Here is a 21,979-nt window from a genome sequence, read left to right as displayed (position 1 = left end):
TACTAAAATATTGTTTCATTCTGGAAATATAAATGGTACCTAGTATTATTTTCGAAAAAGTGATAAATTTTAACTTAAAAAAAATAACACATGAATTTCTTACGCTTTTTTTATTGTAATTTATAGTATAGCGGTAAGCGCGTTCAGCTGCTGGACGTCCTGGGTTCGATTCCCAGGGAGTCAAAATAAATATAAGTGATTTTCACTCTCTTATTTATTTAATATCGAACTGGATTGGAACTAGAAGCTTAGGATTGATCACCTTGCCTGCAGGCAATCAACGATCGAGGTAAAACTATGTCTATGATGCAGTGCCCTATGCACCATTCGGTGCGGATAAGGTCTAGAAAAAGAAGAAAAACATTTATAATTTTGCTTTGAAAAGCACTCAAATAAAAAATTAGAAAATATGTCGCGTATTGATATTTTTATTATTAGTTCTTGTATAAATATTTATGTATTATGGTATAATTGTAAAATAATAATTAGGATAATGATTGTAATATAAATTGTATATTTATAAAAACTACAACATATGTATGTATTATATTTAAGTACTGTTTTAAATTATAACGAAATACCTGCGACGCGTATAGACGCCGTTTCTTGTTCTATGTATAACATGTCAACATGGAAAATGTCTTCGCGTCCTCTATAATATTTATTTGTTGTTAAAATGATAAGGCTAGTTTAATTATCTACCTACAAAATTAAATTAAGCTAAATTTACAAAAAATGTTACCACTCACATATTTTTAATAATGATATTTTTTATTTATGTAATATAATATATGATTATTTAGTATGCCTTTATAAAATGACTGATTGCAATGTAATAATCTAATGTTATGTAATATAATATATGTGTATATTTTAAAACTTAAGACTTTGGGAGAAATATTCACTAGGTTATAGCTAACAAACAATAAAATAAATAAGTAGAGATTTGTTTTTATATATGTGTTTATAAATAAAGATCCCAGAAAGGATAAATTCAATTTAGAACTTAGGGGCGCGATGTTAATATAAACATATAAATATCATTTTAATATCACTCGTTAAATAGGTACCTACCATTATTTATTCTAAAATCTATTATAACACATGTTTCGATGCATTCCACATAATTTTAAAACACCGTATATGAAGCTAGTAATCCACATTTTTAAGTTGTCTTTGGGACGTTGAAATATTAAGGAAGGGTGGGAACTGTTTCTAATTACTATTTTTATTTTTGGATGCAGACATTTAAGCTTTCAATCGGTGATTTTTCACTAAAATATTAATTATCGTTGTGTATTCTCTTTTGATAGTAAAAAGAAGAGATTAAAGGAAACCATTATATGTTAAACGAGAATAAATAGTACCTACTTCACAATATAATTTATATTTGAAGCACTAACTTTGTGATTTTCCATTTTATAAACAAAATGTAACTTTGTTTTAAAGTCACCATAAATATTTTATTATAATTTAATAATAATGTCTACCGGTTTCCAAGCTAACCGCTTCTTTATCAAGACTGATTAATACTCAAGTCATAATAAAATATTAATAGTGATTTTAAAACAAAGTTACATTTTAATTATATATAATTGTTATTGAAAATGTAATAACTTTAATAGTTGTAAAATGTATTTGAAAATGGTTGACGTCATGTAAGATCACTTTTAAAAATTAACAAAGAGTTTTACATACATTAACCATTATAACTACAAAGTCACCTATGTTATAATGACAGAAAACTCATTGAAAAACCAGTTATAGGTATTATTATCCTTCGAAATGTTTGTTTAAATGATCCAATAAAAACTCCATTACAGAATATCAACATAATACCTAATCGACGATCAAACCTATTTATTTTCAATTTATTTAGATTATTTTTCTGATGTATTAAGAATTACTGAAAGCAGCGTGCCGAATGTGGAAGGAAAATCATAAATATAGGTGTGTAGAGCCATCTATTGGTCATTTTTATAACTAATATTGTTTTGATGTGCAGCATTTTTAAATTACTTACGAAATGATTTTTTTTTTATTACGACTGATTTTACTTTTAATCAAATATATACAACTATATCACTAAATTATAATTTTGATAGATAATAATGAAGAAAAATGTATTGAGGATGTAATTTCAGAATAAAATTAATAAATAAGTTGACACATTTTTTCAAATAAATAAAAGTTTAAAAATATGAGTGGAATCATTTTTTTTGACCTACAAGCTACAAGTATACCTATAATATAATTACTGTATGATGTATGAAGGTTATATAATTGTTTACATATTCCTATTTAAACCTTAATACTTTTATGTTTTTACTCTTCTTATCCTTACCCCACGTTGGTCTTTTGCTAGATTGATGCAGCCCCATCTTGGTTGTTGATGATAATTTTTCTAACTTTTATCACAGGAATAATATTTTTATATATTATTTTAGAATTCGCAAACACCGTTTTTTCTAATTAAACTGTTTTTTGTTGTAAAAAACTATTCATAGGATACAGAAATATTTCGTTTCCGTACTTTTTTCAGGTTCAAGAGGTTTGAGATTGAAAAAAGATATCCAGTTGTGCAATATATCAAATAGCAAAGGTTGAACCTAAATCCACTGACTCAAAGTCAGCAACACTAACCACGAGACCACATCTCGACTCATAATTCAAAAATTATTCCCAAAATATATATTTTTTATGTTACTAAAATGTTGAATCGACATCCATAAAATATTACTGTTCAAAGCATCAAATTAATATTTATTATTATTCAAAATTAAAAACAAAGACGATATACATAATAACATTTTATTTCAACTTATCGTAACTTATTCTAAATATTATTACTTTAATTTCCAAATAAATAGAATTCTATAAATAAAAAATTGATCGTATTTCCACACCGATAATTTTAACACTGAAATAATATCTTCTCAAACCTCCTCAAGTATCAATATATCAATATTATAGTCCATTTCACAGTTAAATACAATTATCTGTAAAGTCTCTGTAACGAAATTTGGTTTATGTTTGATTTTTTTTGGATAGGATTGCGAGTTTTGTTTATTTTGTGGATCTTTGAACGTTTTCATGTAGTGTTTAATGGTAATTTGATTCTTTTTGTAGGATGGTAATCATGCATTCGGAATTCCGTAAGCGGAGAACGTTAGCATGCTGACTGTCTTAAAATGTGATGTCTTGATTAAAATTCACCAGAAAACAAATTTAAAGATTTCCGAATCGAGAGGTATCGGTATTTGACTATTTCCATCTCTCGAAAGAAGATATACCCATTACTTTAAATGAAAGATTTCATCTCATCTTCTATGACGTCTTCTTTAGCCTTTTTGGTCGGTAACTCCTCAAACAAAACGTTTTCTAAGAAGTGAGAAGGTCTGGTACTTCCCAGATTGGAGACAGCAGGTATTTGGAGGAATATCACAACATTGTACACTAAACAGACCAAGCCGATGACTGACATCAGCCAGCCCAGGATGACCAGAATGATGGGCATGTAGTTGAAGGCTAGCAGCATGAGGAGTTGAATATACAGGGGCAGCTCTGTTATTGTCTGAAACAAAAGACAAAATGACACTAAAAATTAGATATGTGCCAACCCATAATCTAATTCATACAATGCAATGATTTTCGTATTAGATTGCATCGAAAAATCAAATTGAATTACGATTTCTTTAAAGGCTTTTTCGATCATTTAATATTACTAACAATTTTGAGTGACTTGGAGACGTATCACGTTGGCCATATGCTCCACCTAGGGAGCGAACATGGAAAGAAGAAGAAGAAGAACAATTTTACTTATGACCCTCGACACTTATGAACAGTTTCGAAATTGGTTAATAAATACAGAACTTACAAGAATTTGAGTAGTGTGGTTGTCAATAATGAGTAGAATTGGTGAATGTTACACCCAGTAGAATGTAAATGCCCAGACTTCCATATTCTTCTTCATCTTTGATGAGATGTCAAAAAATAATATGAACATTGTTTAATATACAATAAAGAAACAATCGCATAACATATAACGAAAAGAAAAATTGGAAGAAAAGTATTTCTAAAATTTATATTTGCAACTATAAAAATATACTAGAATAAACTCGATACATAACTTATACATATCTATGCAGGTATGAACTTACCGAGTCTAGCCAGATAATTGGAATGGTAAGGTCACTGAAGGGTTTTCCTTTAGCGTTATATTTTGTATTCTTTACCACCAAATTCACTTGAGACCTGATCGCTCCATACAAAGGCATTCCAAGATTCTGCAAATTAATCATATTATATTTTTCAAGATACGCAAAATAATAATTTTATTGATTTATTTGTTTCTGTATGGAAAAGGAGAATAGCAAAAATATATAGGGTACTAGTGGTTGCATACCCGTTCTCTAACAAGCTTTTGTGAGTTGATTATACTTGTACGAGCCGTTGGAAAATTTTACGAATTCTTTGAGAAAAAAATATTTAAATTCACAATTATTAAATAATCAAAATAAAGTACAGGTTCGGAAGCTGTTCTGGCACAAATCATAATGCATGTAGTCCTGGCACAAATCTTTGCTTATGGAAGTAAAGCTAGGAATTGAAAAAAGAAGGATGAACGTAGACTGAATACAAATTTTTTTTTTACATAATTTACTTTACATAAACTGTATACATTTATTTAAAAGAGCAATTATAAACATATTTAAATATTTTTTGCAGAGACCCACCAATCCATCCTTGTGTGTTTAGTCGGTGGAGTTCGTTTTACATAATTTTTTATTGTTTTTATCCATTTTAACCTAATATACACACAAAAAATAGAGAAAAAATTAAGAAAATAAACTATTCGACAATTTCTTTAAAATTAACTCTTGATCATTTACCCATTCCTTTATTTTGTCTTTGTTCCAAATTTTATTTTGACCTCTATTATATGTTGAAATGCGTTTTATAAGACGAATGTGTAGTAAAATGATCCATGATAGATTTTCGGTTGGTGAAATAAGGAAACAATGCAAGGCTGAGATAAGAGTTATAGCAGAGGAAACCCGATAAAAACTTGGCATGATCAGTATTGAATATACTCGAAAGTGGTCAGGCCAGGAAACGGAATAATCGGCGGGTATGTATGAAGAGTTGCATGAATGTGGAAGAGGCGAAGAATATATGCAAAACAGAGTTGTACGGCGTTTTATGCAGAGAAAATACAATTCTGTGATGGTTAGTTAGTTAATTAGTCAAATACCGGTTCGTAAGTCAGGGAAGTATTGTGGATTTCTTTTACTGGTTTTAATCCATCAAACATTTCCACAAGTGCAGGATCACCGTCCAGAAAGTGCGGAAAGGATATGGCCAACGGAAATCCTGGAAATGAAGTTTTAGTAAATAAAAAAAATCAATATTAACTCTTTGACTAATGAGTTTTAATGAACATATTAGTTGGAAAAAGGGCGGCTTTTTGTGTTTTATTTCTGATAATATAATAATGATTCGTCGTAAGGAATTAAATACCAACATTTTCTAGTTTTCATGATTTTTATGTTGAATTGAATTTAAATCTAGAAGAATTTTTAACTTTTCTTGAATGTTTTTCGCAGATACTTTGTGGCACATTTTATAAACTTTATAAAATAAAACGACTTTGTTTTAACCACTTTTTATTGGTACACTTTTTCCAACCGGTTTCGACAAGAACCTTGTCATCCTCTGGGTTTATGTACTAATTCTATAACATTGAAATACTCATAGTTAGGTTATAATTAATTACCCTTCCCTTACGATACCAAAAACTTCCATACACTCCGTACACCATATGAAAATATGATTTAAATTCCCAAATGTTGCTTTTATTGAGCATTGAATTTTTAACTGCTTTTAAAACTTATCTTAGATACGCAAAAGGTTTTTCATACAGTATTTCTAGCCCATAACTCCATTTTAATCTGCTACTTTCGCCGTTACTACTGTAAAATCAGTTTGAGCCATTTTTTCGCCGGGGTCCCTGTAGCCACGGGCAAATTTGCAAAGGCTAATTTTTGCCCGTATGTGGTACAGACAAATCGTACAAAGGGTTAACATGAACGCACCATCAACTTTTTCAAATTTAAATTTACAATTTACCGGGTTTTCTGTAATTAACAATCATCATTTTTTCTGAAAAATGTATTGTGACACTTGTTTCGATGCACTCAGCATCATTATCAAACACCACGTTAGTGATGAAATATCATTTTATCGAATCTCATAAATTTTTAACCATTTTTAGTACTGGATACTTCAGCGACTATTGGCTATTTTCTAAAATTAAAGATCGCTGTTCATGGTCACATTTATAAAACAAAGAGATATTAATAAAACTTGCAATTTTTTTTGCATTACCTAACGTCCAAGTGACTCTGAAATCTAGCTACGGCTTATGCAACACCGCTTATCATGTCCCTACTCAGGCTTCAACTTTTATAAGTTTCATAGCCTATGCCTACTCGTGAGCGGATTTACTCTTTAAGTTTAAAGTTACTATAATTTCATGTAATTCATGAGTGAAAATTCTAGGCAAAAACACTCGCGTAAAACTCACCATAATAACAAGGTGCGATATCAATGAAGTTATCTCCCAAGCAGGGGCCATCTTTGGGACAGAAACAGATGTTGTCTGGGTTAGAGCAAGACAGCACTTCTTTGGGTATCTTATAAGTTCTGGACTCCAGTCCGTTGGACTCTACTTTACTGCTATTATACACGACGTGCAGTGTTCGACAAAACAACTTTTGGTACAGATTGATCTTGATGTTGGGGTCCAATTTGGGTGGCAGAATTAGACCCTCGAATGCTCCTTTCACTGTATTGCAGGGTAAACTGTAAAGAAAAACTGTATGCTATAAAAATTAATTAATATAATAAGAAGGATAAGTATCCCAAGAAGTGTGAAATGTTCCAAGGATGGTGGACCAAATGTTAGACATTATGTAGCTTTTGAAAGAGTTGCACTAAACAATGCTCATGATTGTGGTGGAGAGGCGGATAATGGACCAAAACGCTTAGCAATGATCGAACCGCGAGAGAATTTCTTAATTTTAAGTTTAATTTCATTTATTTTATATTTATATGAGTTTGCGAGTGATTTGGGTCTTACAAACAAATTCATCGTTCATTAAAAAAAAAACAAAAATATAAGAGGTGATAGTAAAAATAAAAAAAACATTAACATCATTTAATTGAAATTAAGGAAAATATTAAAAAAGGTTTTTTGAACTACGGTTATTGAATAATGAGCGTTGTTGTTTCATTAGCTTCAGCCTATTCAGGTTTCAGAACTTGTGAGTTTTTGGCCAAACATTCAAACTCTATTCTTCCCTAACCCGATTTCGGTCCTCCTGACTTCTTCTTGTTCCCCAAAATTAAAAGAACTTAAAAAGAGATTAAGAAAAATGCAACGAAAAAGCTGAAGGACATCACAAAGGAGGCGTTTTAGGACTGTTACCAAGAGTGAAAACACTGTTGAGATAAGTGTGCACATTGGGAGGGGAACACTTTGAAGGGGACCCACACATGTGACATCTACACAAAGTACATTTTGTTTTATGACGTCAGTTTACATATTAATTGAACAACCCTCGTTTGTTCATACCAATGCGGCCAGCCCTTTACTGCTGGTAACTATAGACTTAAGAGGTTAAAAATAGATTAAATATAAATTTTTGATACCTCGTATTTAAATCTTTGAAATTCCACTGCTTCAGTCCTGGTGAGCCATTCCAATACTCAATAGTGTAAGGATACCCAGCGCTCTCATTTAAGTTAACAGTCACAAGCTCACGTTTTTTAGCGTACAACTAAAACATTTAGGAAAAAGATGTTGAAATTATATAAAACAATTATTTATAAAGGGTACATAAAAGATACTTACTCCCTGTGGTGGACAGAATACAAAAAAAGTTAATGTTCTTTTTTTACGTGGTATGTCGCTCACTCCTTTCAACAACGTCATAAATCAAAAATCGTCAATTTTGAGTTGTGCATGTTTTCAGAATGCCCAGAAAATGGACTATATCTCATATTTTTAACTAAATATTTACCCGCTACAGGGCGGAAAGCGTTGTTTTTGCATTTTGAAGAAAAGGTATCGTTTAATAATTTTTTTGAAATATACTAAATATTTTTCAAATGGAGAAAAAACTTTCAAGTTTTACGTAAATAGATCAGTAAAAAGTTAAATAAGTGGCTTGATATTTATTTTTAATACATTTTATTTTATTATTAAACTTTAAAACTATCTCCTGAAAAATCAAGTTATTTGATATATGACGTTGTTGAAAGGAGTGAGCGATATGTGTTATATTATTTTCATTATTAATCATCAAAGATGAAGAAGAATATGGTAGTCTGGGTTTGTACGGGGCTGACGACTGTCATAGGCTGGTACCAGGGATCACTTTAAACATGCATAACATTCACCAATTCTACACATTATTAACAACCACACTACTCAAATTCTTGGAAAATATGATCCAATTTCGAAACATTGTTCTTGAATCACAAGAACTTCACAAGAGACATCTGTTGATGTGATGTCAAAAAAATAAAATGAAAAATAACTCCTATAATTGGAGATAATCCAGATTTGTAAACAAGTATTTGGACACACTCAAAATATTGTAAACTATAAATGCATTATAAAATAAAATAAAAATTACCCTGTCCAAAATGCCAAATGTTTCTTTCTTTTAATTGAATAAAATAAAAATGTTTTAACAGGTAAGTGGGAAAAACACATCACAAACATCCAGATCAAATCTATCATGAATTTATTTTGCAAGTGGCGGGAATCGAGCCCGCGACGCCAGTTTCACAGTCGAGCGTCTCCTCAATAACGTCTGTCTAATCTAACTACTTATCTTTCTTGACGCTCTTGGGAATCTTACTACTAAACTATAAAGATATAATATTTTAAAATTAAAATTACCCTGTCCAAAATCCCAAACTTCTCAAAGTCTATCCAGTGTGAGAGGTAATTGCTTGATAGCTTGACCAGTGGATCCTCGTATCCCCAGAGGAAGTCATTCACCGGAAGGTTGACGAAGGGCGAAGATCCGGTAGATAAGACGTTGATGCCCCACTGCCGTATTGTGGACGCGTCGGAGTTCATGCTGATAATGCCCTTAAAGATTTTTGAGATTTAAATTCACAAAATACAATAATACAGTAATGTCCTCTTAGAATCTTTAAAAACTATGCGTCTCTGCATTGTATGTACGTCCCTTCTAGAATCAACATCATACACACACACCCTCTTACACACTTTACACATGCACATTTTCTCTCATACATACGTGTTCATTTGCTAGATCTACACTAAATATTTTGTACTAATCTTTATGTTTCTGTGGTTGTACTATAATTGACTTGTTTAATGTTTGTTCTTTTAACGTTTTGTATTACCCAAGTACCCAAGTTAACCCAAGTACAAGTTAACCCAAGTTAACCCAAGTACAAAAAATGAAAAATAAACCAACTGAGAAAAATAAAGATAATTTAAAAATATGTGCACTTCGAACCCGGGACTACTAGCACGGTAATTTTATTTATTTGAATTAAAATATAGAAATATTTGTGTTTGTATTATTTTCACAAATATTTCAATATTTTATTATTTCTGTGAGCCTAAACGGCTCGTTATTAGAAATATGTATCAAATTGTGGTAGAGCAGGTTCGAACCGAGAAACTCTGACTTAAGAGTCCGCGACACTAACCACGGGACCACAAACCAACTAATTAAGTTTACAACATAAAAAATTAATACATTACTTAAATAAGTATTTATTTTGAACATCTTGCACCGAGCAATATTTTCTAACCAATCGAAAACAGACAGGAATGATTAGTGAAGATTTATAAATTTTAACGTAGTTTGGATTGGTGGGCAGATAGAGCTGATCACCTTTCCTTCAATGAGTTAACGATCAAGATAACACTGCGTTAATATGATACACTGCCCTATGCACCATTGGGATACGGATAAGGGATTGAATAAGATGGGTGGGCAGATAGTACTTGTTCAAATCAAACATATGTATTTGCAGTTTCTATGTTATAACTACGGTTAACAAGGTAGAATCAGGTAAGAAGTTGAGGTGGAAAAGGAGAGGATGTTGAAGTTACGTACTCACCAGTAAGGGTATATTGACAGTGACGATCGTGTCATTGTAAACATCCCCCACCGACCTCTCTGGCATGAAGGATACAGCTGTATTCGGGATGTACGTCATCGTCCCATTCTCATTGTAGGTTATATTTTGATTCGTTCTGATTTCTCTGGAATTAATATCAAATAAATCAATCGGTTGAAGACATTATTTGGTTGATAGGGAGATATTGCTTCATAGCAATAAGCTCGCACAATTTTAATTTACTATGTGCCAAACCGTTCATTTGGTGCAACAATGGCGTAATTACACTTTTAGAAATATTACAGGAGATGCCATTCAGACGTTGGCGTAGTAGCAACAGAAATGGCGGCATTTTACTTAATTCTACAATGACACTCGCGCCACTTCGCAGCATTTCACCACGAAATCAATTCTGTCCATGTTTCTCACGATGTAAATAGCCTTTCCAAATATTTTGACATTAGTTTGTTTCTCTGGAATTAATATCGTGAAAATTAATCGGTTGTAGATGTTATTTGGTCAAGGCTATACTCGCAATTACTGATCACATTCGGCGTTCGGCGAAGCTAGAAGCCGCCCGTCATTTCACCCCCGATTTTTTTCAAGAATATATATTGGACTTTTTTTGTTTTGTTTTTATACAGTGAATTATTTTATGAAAACTCCTTACCTTTCAATAATTCTTTTATTTTCAAATCCACATATTTATTATGAAAAAAAACTTTTAAATAATACAAAATTGTGTTTTAAGATTTGTTTTTACTACGTCAAATGTAACCTGTGTTTAAAGATAGTTAATTTGCTATTTAACATATCGTAGTCGTACAGGAAAAAGTACTAAAAACGTAAAATGTTCAGGAGGCCATTTAAATCACTTTTGCTTGACAAGAAAATAAACATTAATGCAGTTAGTCATTTTTACTAAGTCAATATAATATAATTCCAATTTTAAAATCCTTTGGGATTTTTCAGGGCAATATTAAGATAGCAAGTAGTCAATGATCACGTTTTTGTTAAACAATGCACTTGGTCACTTTCTCTTGTATGACTACGATATGTAGGGCCTTAATTGGAAGATATTGATATAGATATTGATATAGCAATCAACCCACACAATTTGAATTTACTATGTACGCACCATATGTGGCATTATAATTATTTATTATTTGTTAAAGGTCCAGGTTTTTTAAATTTATCATCAATAGTTATTTATATTAAATTGTCAATTAATATTTCATTATGATTATTGATCGAATATCATGGTATTTCTTTGACTTATCTGTAATTAAAACGACATTGTATTTAAAACTTCAGACAATGGGTGGTCAGAATTCATCGTTCTAAGGTCCTTGTACCTTCTCAAGAATCTCTTTTATAATTATAATCACAATGTTACTTTGTTTTAAAATAACTATAAATATTTTATTATTACTTAATTATAATGTCAACCGGTTTTGAAGCTAACCGGTTCTTTATCAATACTGATTAATTAGTTAAGTAGATATTGATTTAGTACTAATCAGTCTTGATAAAGAAGCGATTAGCTTCGAAACCTGTAGACATTATAATCAAGTTATAATAAAACATTTATAGTGATTTTGAAACAAAGTTTCAATTGAATTATAAAATGGAAAATCACAAAGTTAGTGCTTCAAATATAAATTACAATCTCTTCAATCTTGAATTTTCTTACGCAAGCGATAATCATCTTTTGTTTTTTACACATAGGAAGGTGGAAGTCTGAGCATTCTGGGGCTTACGACCTGGGATTTGGATGGTTCAAGTGATCACTGTATACACTTGTGTAAACATTAACCATTCTGCCTATTGTTGAACATACATATTGGATTGATTATATGCATCATGTAAGATTCCTTTTTCATGTTAGTTTAAATTTTGATAGATATAGAATTTTGACAGATAGTGATGCCATCTATAGAGAAAAAATAAAGTATCTGACGAAATATTTGTGTTGTAATAACGTACGATGCTTTTTTATGTAATTATTTCAAAACATATTACATACAACATAAGTACCAATATATATATATATATATATATATATATATATATATATATATATATATATATATATATATATATATATATATATATATATACATATATATATATATATATATATATATATATATATATATATATATATATATATATATATATATATATATATATATATATAAACAAAACCAGCACGGCAAAATATAAAATATAAAACAAATAAGCAGGTATCGTTAATAGGCATAAAAAACAAAAGGTAAGAAGTATGGTTAAAAAAAACAATGTTAAAATAAAATAACGTATCACTAACGTAAATATCTTTCCAAAAAGTGTTTTTTCTGTTCATTTATTTTGGATCCCTGACTGGGTTCTATTTCATATATGTCAGGCAGCTGGTTTATTTGGGTAGAGGCAATAAAGGTAGGTAATATACTTGTAGGTACTTACTGAAACACGTAAGGTCCAATTTCTTGAAACGCCAATTTCTCATCTTCTCCACTAAAAAATCTGTCTTTGTTCGTGATATTGAAGATATATACGCTATTCATCACTTGTACTGGTATTGTTTCCCATAAACTTTCCGCGAAGGAACCTTTCCTCATTGTTGATATCTATAAATGAATTTGATTGAATTAAAATTACATAAACGAAATCTATCATATATGATAATCCCCCGGGTACAGAAATGCTTTTCCTGGCTTTTCGTTTAACGAGTACGTGAAGCTTTTTGTATATATTTTTTTAAACATGGGTTTTCTTGTTATTATAAAAACGATCATGTATCAAACGTCACAAGATAGTGTCAAAATCTACATAATAGGAGGGAATGTATGATTAGATGTATGAATATACAGGAAGTTAGAAATGGACATATCGCTCATTCTTTTCAAGCACGTCATAAATCAAAAAACTTAATTTTTCAGGAGATCGTTTTTAAAGTTTCAAAATATATTAAAATGTATTAAAAATAAATATCAAGCCACTCATTGAATTTTTACTGTGCAACAGATCTTTTTAGGTAAAACCTGGAGGTTTTTTTTCATTTGAAAAATGTTTAGAATATTTAAAAAAAATAGTTAAACAAAACCTTTTCTTCAAAATGCAAAAACAAAACTTTCTGCCCAGTAACGGGTAAATATTAAGTAAAAAATATGCCTCTTTTGCTGGGATATAGTACATTTTCCGGGCATTTCGAAAACATGCGCAACTGAAAATTTATGATTTTTGATTAATGATGTTCTTGAAAAGAGTGAGCAATATCGCTCACTCCTTTCAAGAACGTCATAAATCAAAAATCGTCAATTTTCAGTTGTGCATGTTTTCGGAATGCCCATAAAATGTACTATATCCCAGCAAAAGAGGCATATTTTTAACTTGATATTTATCCGCTACAGGGCAGTAAATGTTGTTTTTGCATTTCGAAGATAAGGTGTTGTTTAATTATTTTTTCAAATATACTTAATATTTTTCAAATGGAGAAAAAACCTCCAGGTTTTACCTATAAAGATCTGTAGCACAGTAAAAAGTTCGGTAAGTGGCTTGATATTTATTTTTAGTAGATTGTTTTATATTTTTAAACTTTAAAAACGTTCTCCTGAAATATCAAAAATTTTGATTTATGACGTTCTTAAAAGGAGTGAGCGATATGTCAGACCAGACATGTGTGGAGTCACATCCCCTCTGCCTACCCCTGTAGTAACAGCGTGATACTTGTATTAGTAGAAGTAGAAGTACTAATATTTATAATCATAATACTTTATTATAATAAATAACATTTATTATAAACGAATCATTTCACAATAATTAAAATACATACTGACGAGTAAATTAATTTTATAGTTAAATAATAATTAATTATTTTAATTCTGTTCATATTACTTGTAATAGTTAACATATTTAACCTTTTATTGGTATGCAAGTCCACACATATCATCCGACATATTACTAAGTACACTAATAACTAAATTGAAATTAAATAACATATCAATTATGAAACAAATTTACGACTTATTTTAAAGAAAATCAATTTAATTATGGTTATAATTAGAAAATAACTTACTTTTATTTTTATAATTTTAATTTATTATTCTAAATAACCAAACAGAAATGCGATAATACTTACATACTTTATAATGTGTTTAAGGGGATCTGTGAGAAGTAGCAATACCCCACAAACAAACACTATCAATCCTAAAAATCCCCACTGTATACAACCTGAAAATATTTATAAAAGTTTTATAAATATTTTTTATTTATTTTGATTGACAGTTCTTAATGAAATTTAATTGTATTATTTTTAACATCTCATCAAAGATGAAGAAGAATATGAAAAATGGTATTTTCTGGCGTTTCTCATGTCGCGCACTCCTTTCAAGAACGTCATAAATCGAAATACTTGATTTTTCAAGAGAACGTTTTTAAAGTTTAAAAAATAATACAATGTATTAAAAATATATAACAAGGCACTTTTTGAACTTTTTACTGTGCAACAGATCTTTTTAGATAAAACCTGAAGGTTTTTTCTCCATTTGAAAAATATTTAGTACATTTAAAAAAAATAACTAAACAATACATTTTATTCAAAATGCAAAAACAACACTTTCTGCCCTGTAGCGGGTAAATATTAAGTTTAAAATATGCCTTTCTTGCTGGGATATAGTACATTTTTCTGGGCATTCCGAAAACACGCACAACTTAAAATTGACGATTTTCGATTTATGACGTTCTTGAAAGGAGTGAGCGATGTGTGTGATTATAATCCAGAATTCGGACCTCACATACTAAAATAAGAGTTTCTGCTTAGCGCTTCTTTACATCTCACCAATAGATGTCTCTAGTGAAGTTCTAGTGATTCAAGAACAAGGTTTCTAAATTTGTTCATATATATATAGAACTTCTAAGAATTTGAGTAGTGTGGTTGTCAATAATGGGTAGAATTGGTGAATGTTACACGTGTGTAAAGTGATCACTTAAACCAGCCTATGACGGTCGTCAGCCCCGTAAACGCCCAGACTTCCATATTCTTCTTCATCTTTGATGAGATGTAAAAAATAATATGAAAATAACTCCTGTAATTGGAGATAATCCAGATTTTGTGAACCAGTATTTGGACACACTCAAAATGTTGAAATTTAACTGTCATGATACGTTTTTGTTAAATAAAAAAAAGAGTTTATTTCCTTTATGTCCATTCGTTTATTTTGTTTCTTTACCTAATGACTTCAAACTGGAAATTTCATTTTAATATTTTAATATTAAGAAATTACCTTTTTTTGATATGATTCGCATATCAATTTTTTGTATGAGCTTCATGGTAACTATTTTAATATTTTAATAATTGATTGTTATATGTTATTTTAATTCAGAATATTATTTTTCATCTATCCATTTTACCAGTATAAGGGGAATTTTCATGTTCTGTAAAGAGAAAAAAAATTAATTAAAAATTGACTTTGTTTTAAAATCACTGTAAATATTTTTTTTAAAATTATTTTATAACTTTTATTTTAATGAAGTATTACAATTATAAACAAGTTATAATATTATAAATTTTTATTACCGTCTACCGGTTTCGAAGCTATAATAAAAATTTTAGTGATTTTAAAACAAAGTTACATTTTAATTATAAAATGGAAAATCACAAAGTCTCATTAAATCATTAATATATTCTCTTCATTATCATTTCATTAGATTATCAAAACCTAATGAAATGATAATGATAATGTTCCTTTGGCACGAGATGCTTACTTTGATAACGACGTTCTACTTTTTATTATAAATACGTACTCATTACTGAAAGGCATGCAATTATTTACGTTCCTAGTTATTTATAATTAGCATATTAAAACGTAAAAGTGCCTTCGTTTTCAAGATATTTACACTTTTATGAATTTCCCGACCATCTACGTCTAAGATTTTTAAAAAAATAACTATTCTCTCACAGTCCAAAATATTACCAATACTGGTTCGCCTTGGCGGAAAAAAAATAATGCCCGGTCAATGATTTTATATAAATCCTTAGGTATCTTTGAATCTTCACCCTGAAAAAAATCTTTGACGCTAAGGTGGCAAGTTATTTTAAAAAGTTATTCAAAATATGTTTTTTTTAAAACAGTGTAACATTTGCTTTGTTAAATACTTTGGTTGAGTAAAGTGAATATATATATATATATATATATATATATATATATATATATATATATATATATATATATATATATATATATATATATATATATATATATATATATATATATATATATATATATTTATATATATATATATATATATATATATATATATATATATATATATATATATATATATATATATATATATACGTAATCCATGGAATGATCCATGTTCGTTATAAGCCTAAGAGACAGAACAAGAAATGAGGAAATTAGGAACAGAACATGAAAAACGGATATCATGGATCGCGTAGCGAGACTGAAGGCAGGACCCCATAAGATAGACCCATAAAATTTTAAGATGAAAACCTTCGGAGAATCATCGGTAGACATCAAAAAGATGGTCCGGTGATAAAGCCGCTGTGGGGGGGGGGAGTAAAATTTAGCAGCAATCGACCAAAAGAAATGGAAGAGCATAGAAGAGGAATAGATCTAACAGCAGACAACAGAAGGTTGAAAAAGATGTACTAGGAAGTACTAGGAAATGTCGGAAGTAAAATGATTTAATTTCTATCGATTATTACATGTTGAACTTTCGTGACTATAAATTCAACAGTAACATGTTCATACTTAAGACAGTCGAGAATTAGCATAATACTTATTAGAAAAAGGTTATTTAAAGCATTTAATGAAGGTGATATTACCTGACGTACTACAATAGGAATGCTGTTCAAACAATACCTAATCTTTTTTTAATTATTGCAGGAAGTCTATTAATATGTCTAAGCAGTAAAATAAAAGCAAAGGGAGGTAAACAAATATATAATCTTTATTATAATAATATGGTAATCATGACTGCACTTATGAGAGGATAATACTAAATGCACAGGGTGGATCATTTTCATATTGGTTTCACATCTCTACAGGTGTTAAACGGGAATGTGTAATGTCACCCTGGCTGTTTAATCTATACTTGGATAATTGCATGACAATGAAATATTTAAATATATGAGTTAAAGTGATTCATATCACCAATAGATGTCTCTAGTGAAGTTCTAGTGATTCAATAACAATTTTTCAAAATTGGTTCAATTATATAAAAATTCCAAGAATTTGAGTAGTGTGGTTGTCAATAATGATAGAATTGGTGAATGTTACACGTGTGTAAAGTGATTACTTAAACCAGCCTACGACGGTCGTCAGCCCCGTAAATGCTCAAACTTCCATTTCTTCTTCATCTTTGATGAGATGTCAAAATATTGTTGTTACTTATTATATCAGATACTAGATAATTCATTCTATGGATTCGCAATTCCTACATTCTATGATCATTTACGGGGCTGACGGCCGTCATAGGCTGATTTTAGTGATCACTTTACACATGTGTAGTATTCACCAATTCTCCCCATTATTGACAACCATACTACTCTAATTCTTGAAAGCTAAATACATATATATCGACGTAAAGTACCCCTACGTAAAGTACCTACTCTATCTGCAAACCTGTTACTTTACAGAGAGAGCTTAGAAGATTTTTTCAACGTATTTTTTAAATATTAATTAACGGTTGTATCAAAAATTCGTAACTTGTATTATTAATTCAAAAACACGATAAAATAATGTATTAAATCGTTTTTAAACTTTATACTTTGTCGAAATTAAGTAGTTAGTGTTTTAGGAGTTCAGGTCATTTAAAACATTCGATGTAGATAGCGTCTTATTATTAATTTATTTTGTACATATTTTTTGCTTGTTTATATTTGTAGATAACACACACCAAATATCTCAAAATTGACAAAAAATGTAGTTAGAGCACTTTACATAGGGCACGTCGATATGATCCGATTTAGAAACTTTGTTCTTGAATCACTAGAACTTCACTAGAGACATCTATTGGTGAGATATTCACCATACGTAAAATCCTAAATAAAAAATTATCAGTAAAAATTTACTACGCTTTATGTCAGTTTGAAATACAGTACGGAATTTTTGGTTGGGGTGGTACAAATGGTGCATTTTTAAAAAGTGTTATTGTAGCCCATAAAATGACAATGAAAATAATACTTAAAATTCCGAGACAAATTCCACAACGGAAATATTTAACCAATAATCACTTTTGACAGTCAAACAACTATGTGTTAAAACAATCCTTACATATGCACTTAAGAATTACACTCACATAACACAAGAAAGCACCTCCCAGCAAAGCACACAAACTACAATTAACACACTTTATGGAAACGTACATAGAACTACAAGACCTTAAAAACATAAAAACATTAAAATAAATGATGTAACTTTGTTTTAAAATATAAAAACTATAAATATTATATTATAAACTTAATTAAACTTACCAGTTTCGAAGCTACCAAATTTCAAAATATTTTGACGGCTAGGCAAAGGTGTTTGGGTAGATCTCAAGAGGCTTTATTTTTTTGTGTTGATTGTCAGTCACAGTCAAAAGGGATCAGGGATGTTGAGTGATTGGAAACGTATGTATAGCGGACTTTTAGCAAAATCATTTACTTGTGTATTTATTAGTTGAAAATTATTATTAATTGCCTTTTTAATTACTTATATTTGTAAGTAATCAAATTTATGTGCATTGTGTAATATATTTAAATCTTTATTTTTATCAAAATAACATTCCTTCGATTATTATGTAATAAAGTAAAAAATATCATTAAACAAAGTCTTACACACCTCATTTGGTCAAAATAACATACCTTTGATTATTGTGCAATGAAATTATACAATGTGCTTCCGATATTCATAAAGTCATTAAAAAAAAACAAAGTATAAAAGAGCTTTTCATAAATTAATGAAAGTGACCAAATCTGAAATGAATTGCATCATGCGGCCATGTCGTAATTGATTGTATGTCATAAACATTTTTTTTTTCAAATAGTTTTAAAAATAAGTATTGTAAAATGTGCCTTTGGCACAGGAATGAAGTGAGGGCACACATTGTAATTTGTAATTTTGTGTATGATGAAATACAAATAAATTAATATATTACGATGATACGGAACATAATTATCATAATATTACAAATTAAGACCAACGTATGGGATTTTTTTTATTGAATTGAATTTTTTATTGACATTTCTTGATAGATCTGAATTTTATATAATAAAACAATTACTGTTTAGCTTTTTTTCTCCGTTACTTACATCACCAGTCTGATGATATCGGTAACGATGAAATCCAGTGACTGGTCAAATAAAATAAAAACGGAAAAAATATGCAATTCGTGTATTATGTTATATTATTTATTTACCGTATGTTTTTGTAGTTATCACATCTCATCAATACAAATTATAAAAATAATAGATTAAATAATAATTATTTTTATTTTCAAAATATTATTTATTTAATGTTTATGATATCAAATAATAAAGAAGTATAATTTATATTTGAAGTACTAATTTTGTAATTTTTCATTTTATAATTAAAATGTAACTTCATTTTTAAATCACTTTAAATATTTATAGTGATTTAAAAAAATGTTACATTTAAATGATAAAGATGTATATTTTTAAAACAATTTAGGAAAAAATAGGATAAAAATACAATATCTGTTTAGAAAATGATTAAAGTATACTTACGTCGATGTTCGTTGAAATATATCCAAAAAAACAATTTCGCAAAAAATCACTAGATTATACGTATTTAAACCAAAAACACAGATTTTCTAAAGCGTAAATAGGTCAATTGAATCATTGGTATTTATTGTATAAACCTTGTTTATTGTATAAATAATAATTTAATGTATTTAATTATAACTGTATAAATAATTTTTTTTTTTAAAGAAAATTATTTGTCTCAATAGGACCGCAAAGATAGAGTGACTGAAGCGTTTTAAACCGATAGACAACTGGTCTAAGCTTTATATTGGTAGTGGTATAGCATTAAATATAATGCACGAAGCAAATACTGTAAGTCTGTATTGATACTTTAGAAATAATTCGAAGAAAGGGTTGTTTGAACTGTCAAGTAAAAGAAAAATGGTTTTAAAAACGACGATTAGTATTATCGATGAAAATAAGAAATGTGTGTTGAGATGGTTTGGACAGTATGTATTTAAAAAATATATAATTTCTTTTTAACTTATAACCTTTCAATTACTCTTTTTCTTTTCAAAACCATATATTTATTTCGAAGAAAAACTTATTTTTTCATTACAAAAACAGTGATTAAAAAAAACAATAACGTCAAATGTATCCTGGGATTTCTATTCATTGTTTCGGCATTAACTTTGTGGTAAGAAAACACTTGTTTTATACCACTTCAGTTTTATTAAAGACTAAATGTTTCAGAAGTTAAACTTCCATCATTCAGGTCTGTATAGTAACTAAAATATAAAATATAAAATTGTTCTATAAATAAAGAGAGGGGAAAGTTAGGGGAAGGGAGTTAGTCAAGGGGTGGAGTTTAAAAACAATGGAAAATGATGGAAGTTTACTTCTGAAACATGAAGTCTTTAATAAAACTCAAGTTGTATAAAACAAGTGTTTTCTTTAATCATTGTATCCTGGGATTACTGAAAAATAAGTTGCTATTTAACGAATACTATATATATAAATATATATAGATATTTACATATATATATGTATATATATATATATGTATATATATATATATATATATATATATATATATATATATATATTTATATATATATATATATATATATATATATATATATATATATAGATATAAATATATATATATATATATATATATATATATATATATATATATATATATATATATATATATATATATATATATATATATATATATATATATATATATATATATATATATATATATATATATATATATATATATATACATATATATATATATATATATATAGATATAAATATACCTACGACTATACGCTCGAAATAATTGTCTTGACTGAACGGGGACTACCTTAGTAAGTCAGACATGTATTTTTCTTCCTTCCAACCATAATTCAAGCAAAGGTGCATAGGGCACTGCATCGCATTGACGGAGTGTTATCTTGACCGTTACTCTTATAAAAGCAAGGTTAATCCGGCACATCAGGCACTAGTCGAGAGAAATATTAAACAAATAAAAGAGTGATAGACATTTCTACGTTATAATTAATTGGTTTTATTACAATATGCGTGACTAAGCAATCAATATGGAAATAAATATTTGTTTCAACAACAATTATTTCTCTGTCGTTAAATCACACGCTATCTTTCTTGAGTTTTAAATAACGCAATTTTCGAAACGCATAAATCCATATTAATGCATTTTAAAGTTAGATTAAAGGGTTAAGAGGTTTGTTTGTAATATGTTGTAACAGGAAGGATGTTATAAGTAATATACTATATATATTCGTCGTAACCGATTTCATCAGATTGGTGATGTCAGTTACGATGAAACCCGGTTGCTGGTCAAATAAAATTCATGTGGAAAAAACTACATAGTTGTTATTTCATTCCATAAATATTACTATTAATTCACATTCACGCCTTTCCTGAAGAGCTAAGCATTATATTATTTTTTTAATATTGAAAGCATTAACTTTGTGATTCATATTGATCTATTATTTCGAGAAATAAAAATACTTTGTGTTCTGATCCACTCACATTTTTATTAACCAACTAGTTTCG

The 21,979-nt window shown here is 29.0% G+C and overlaps 1 protein-coding gene across 1 annotated transcript; it reads right to left on the bottom strand.

The window, feature by feature from the left end:
* Window positions 1-3,301: 3,301 nt before the first annotated feature.
* LOC148308065 (scavenger receptor class B member 1-like) lies at window positions 3,302-15,507 on the bottom strand. The gene is made up of 10 exons (XM_088262372.1): window positions 15,462-15,507; window positions 14,318-14,409; window positions 12,643-12,806; window positions 10,177-10,321; window positions 8,972-9,166; window positions 7,714-7,841; window positions 6,587-6,864; window positions 5,255-5,373; window positions 4,161-4,286; window positions 3,302-3,574 (listed from the first exon to the last, which is right to left on the bottom strand). Exons 1-10 carry the CDS (start codon window positions 15,505-15,507, stop codon window positions 3,302-3,304), a joined length of 1,566 nt encoding a protein of 521 aa, XP_088118498.1.
* Between the last annotated feature and the right edge of the window lie 6,472 nt (window positions 15,508-21,979).

The sequence above is a fragment of the Brachycentrus maculatus genome, unplaced genomic scaffold (assembly GCF_059751285.1).
Source record: "Brachycentrus maculatus isolate JH-2025_06_01 unplaced genomic scaffold, ASM5975128v1 h1tg000176l, whole genome shotgun sequence".
Classification (NCBI taxonomy): domain Eukaryota; kingdom Metazoa; phylum Arthropoda; class Insecta; order Trichoptera; family Brachycentridae; genus Brachycentrus; species Brachycentrus maculatus.
This window is presented reverse-complemented; position numbering and strand designations above follow the sequence as displayed.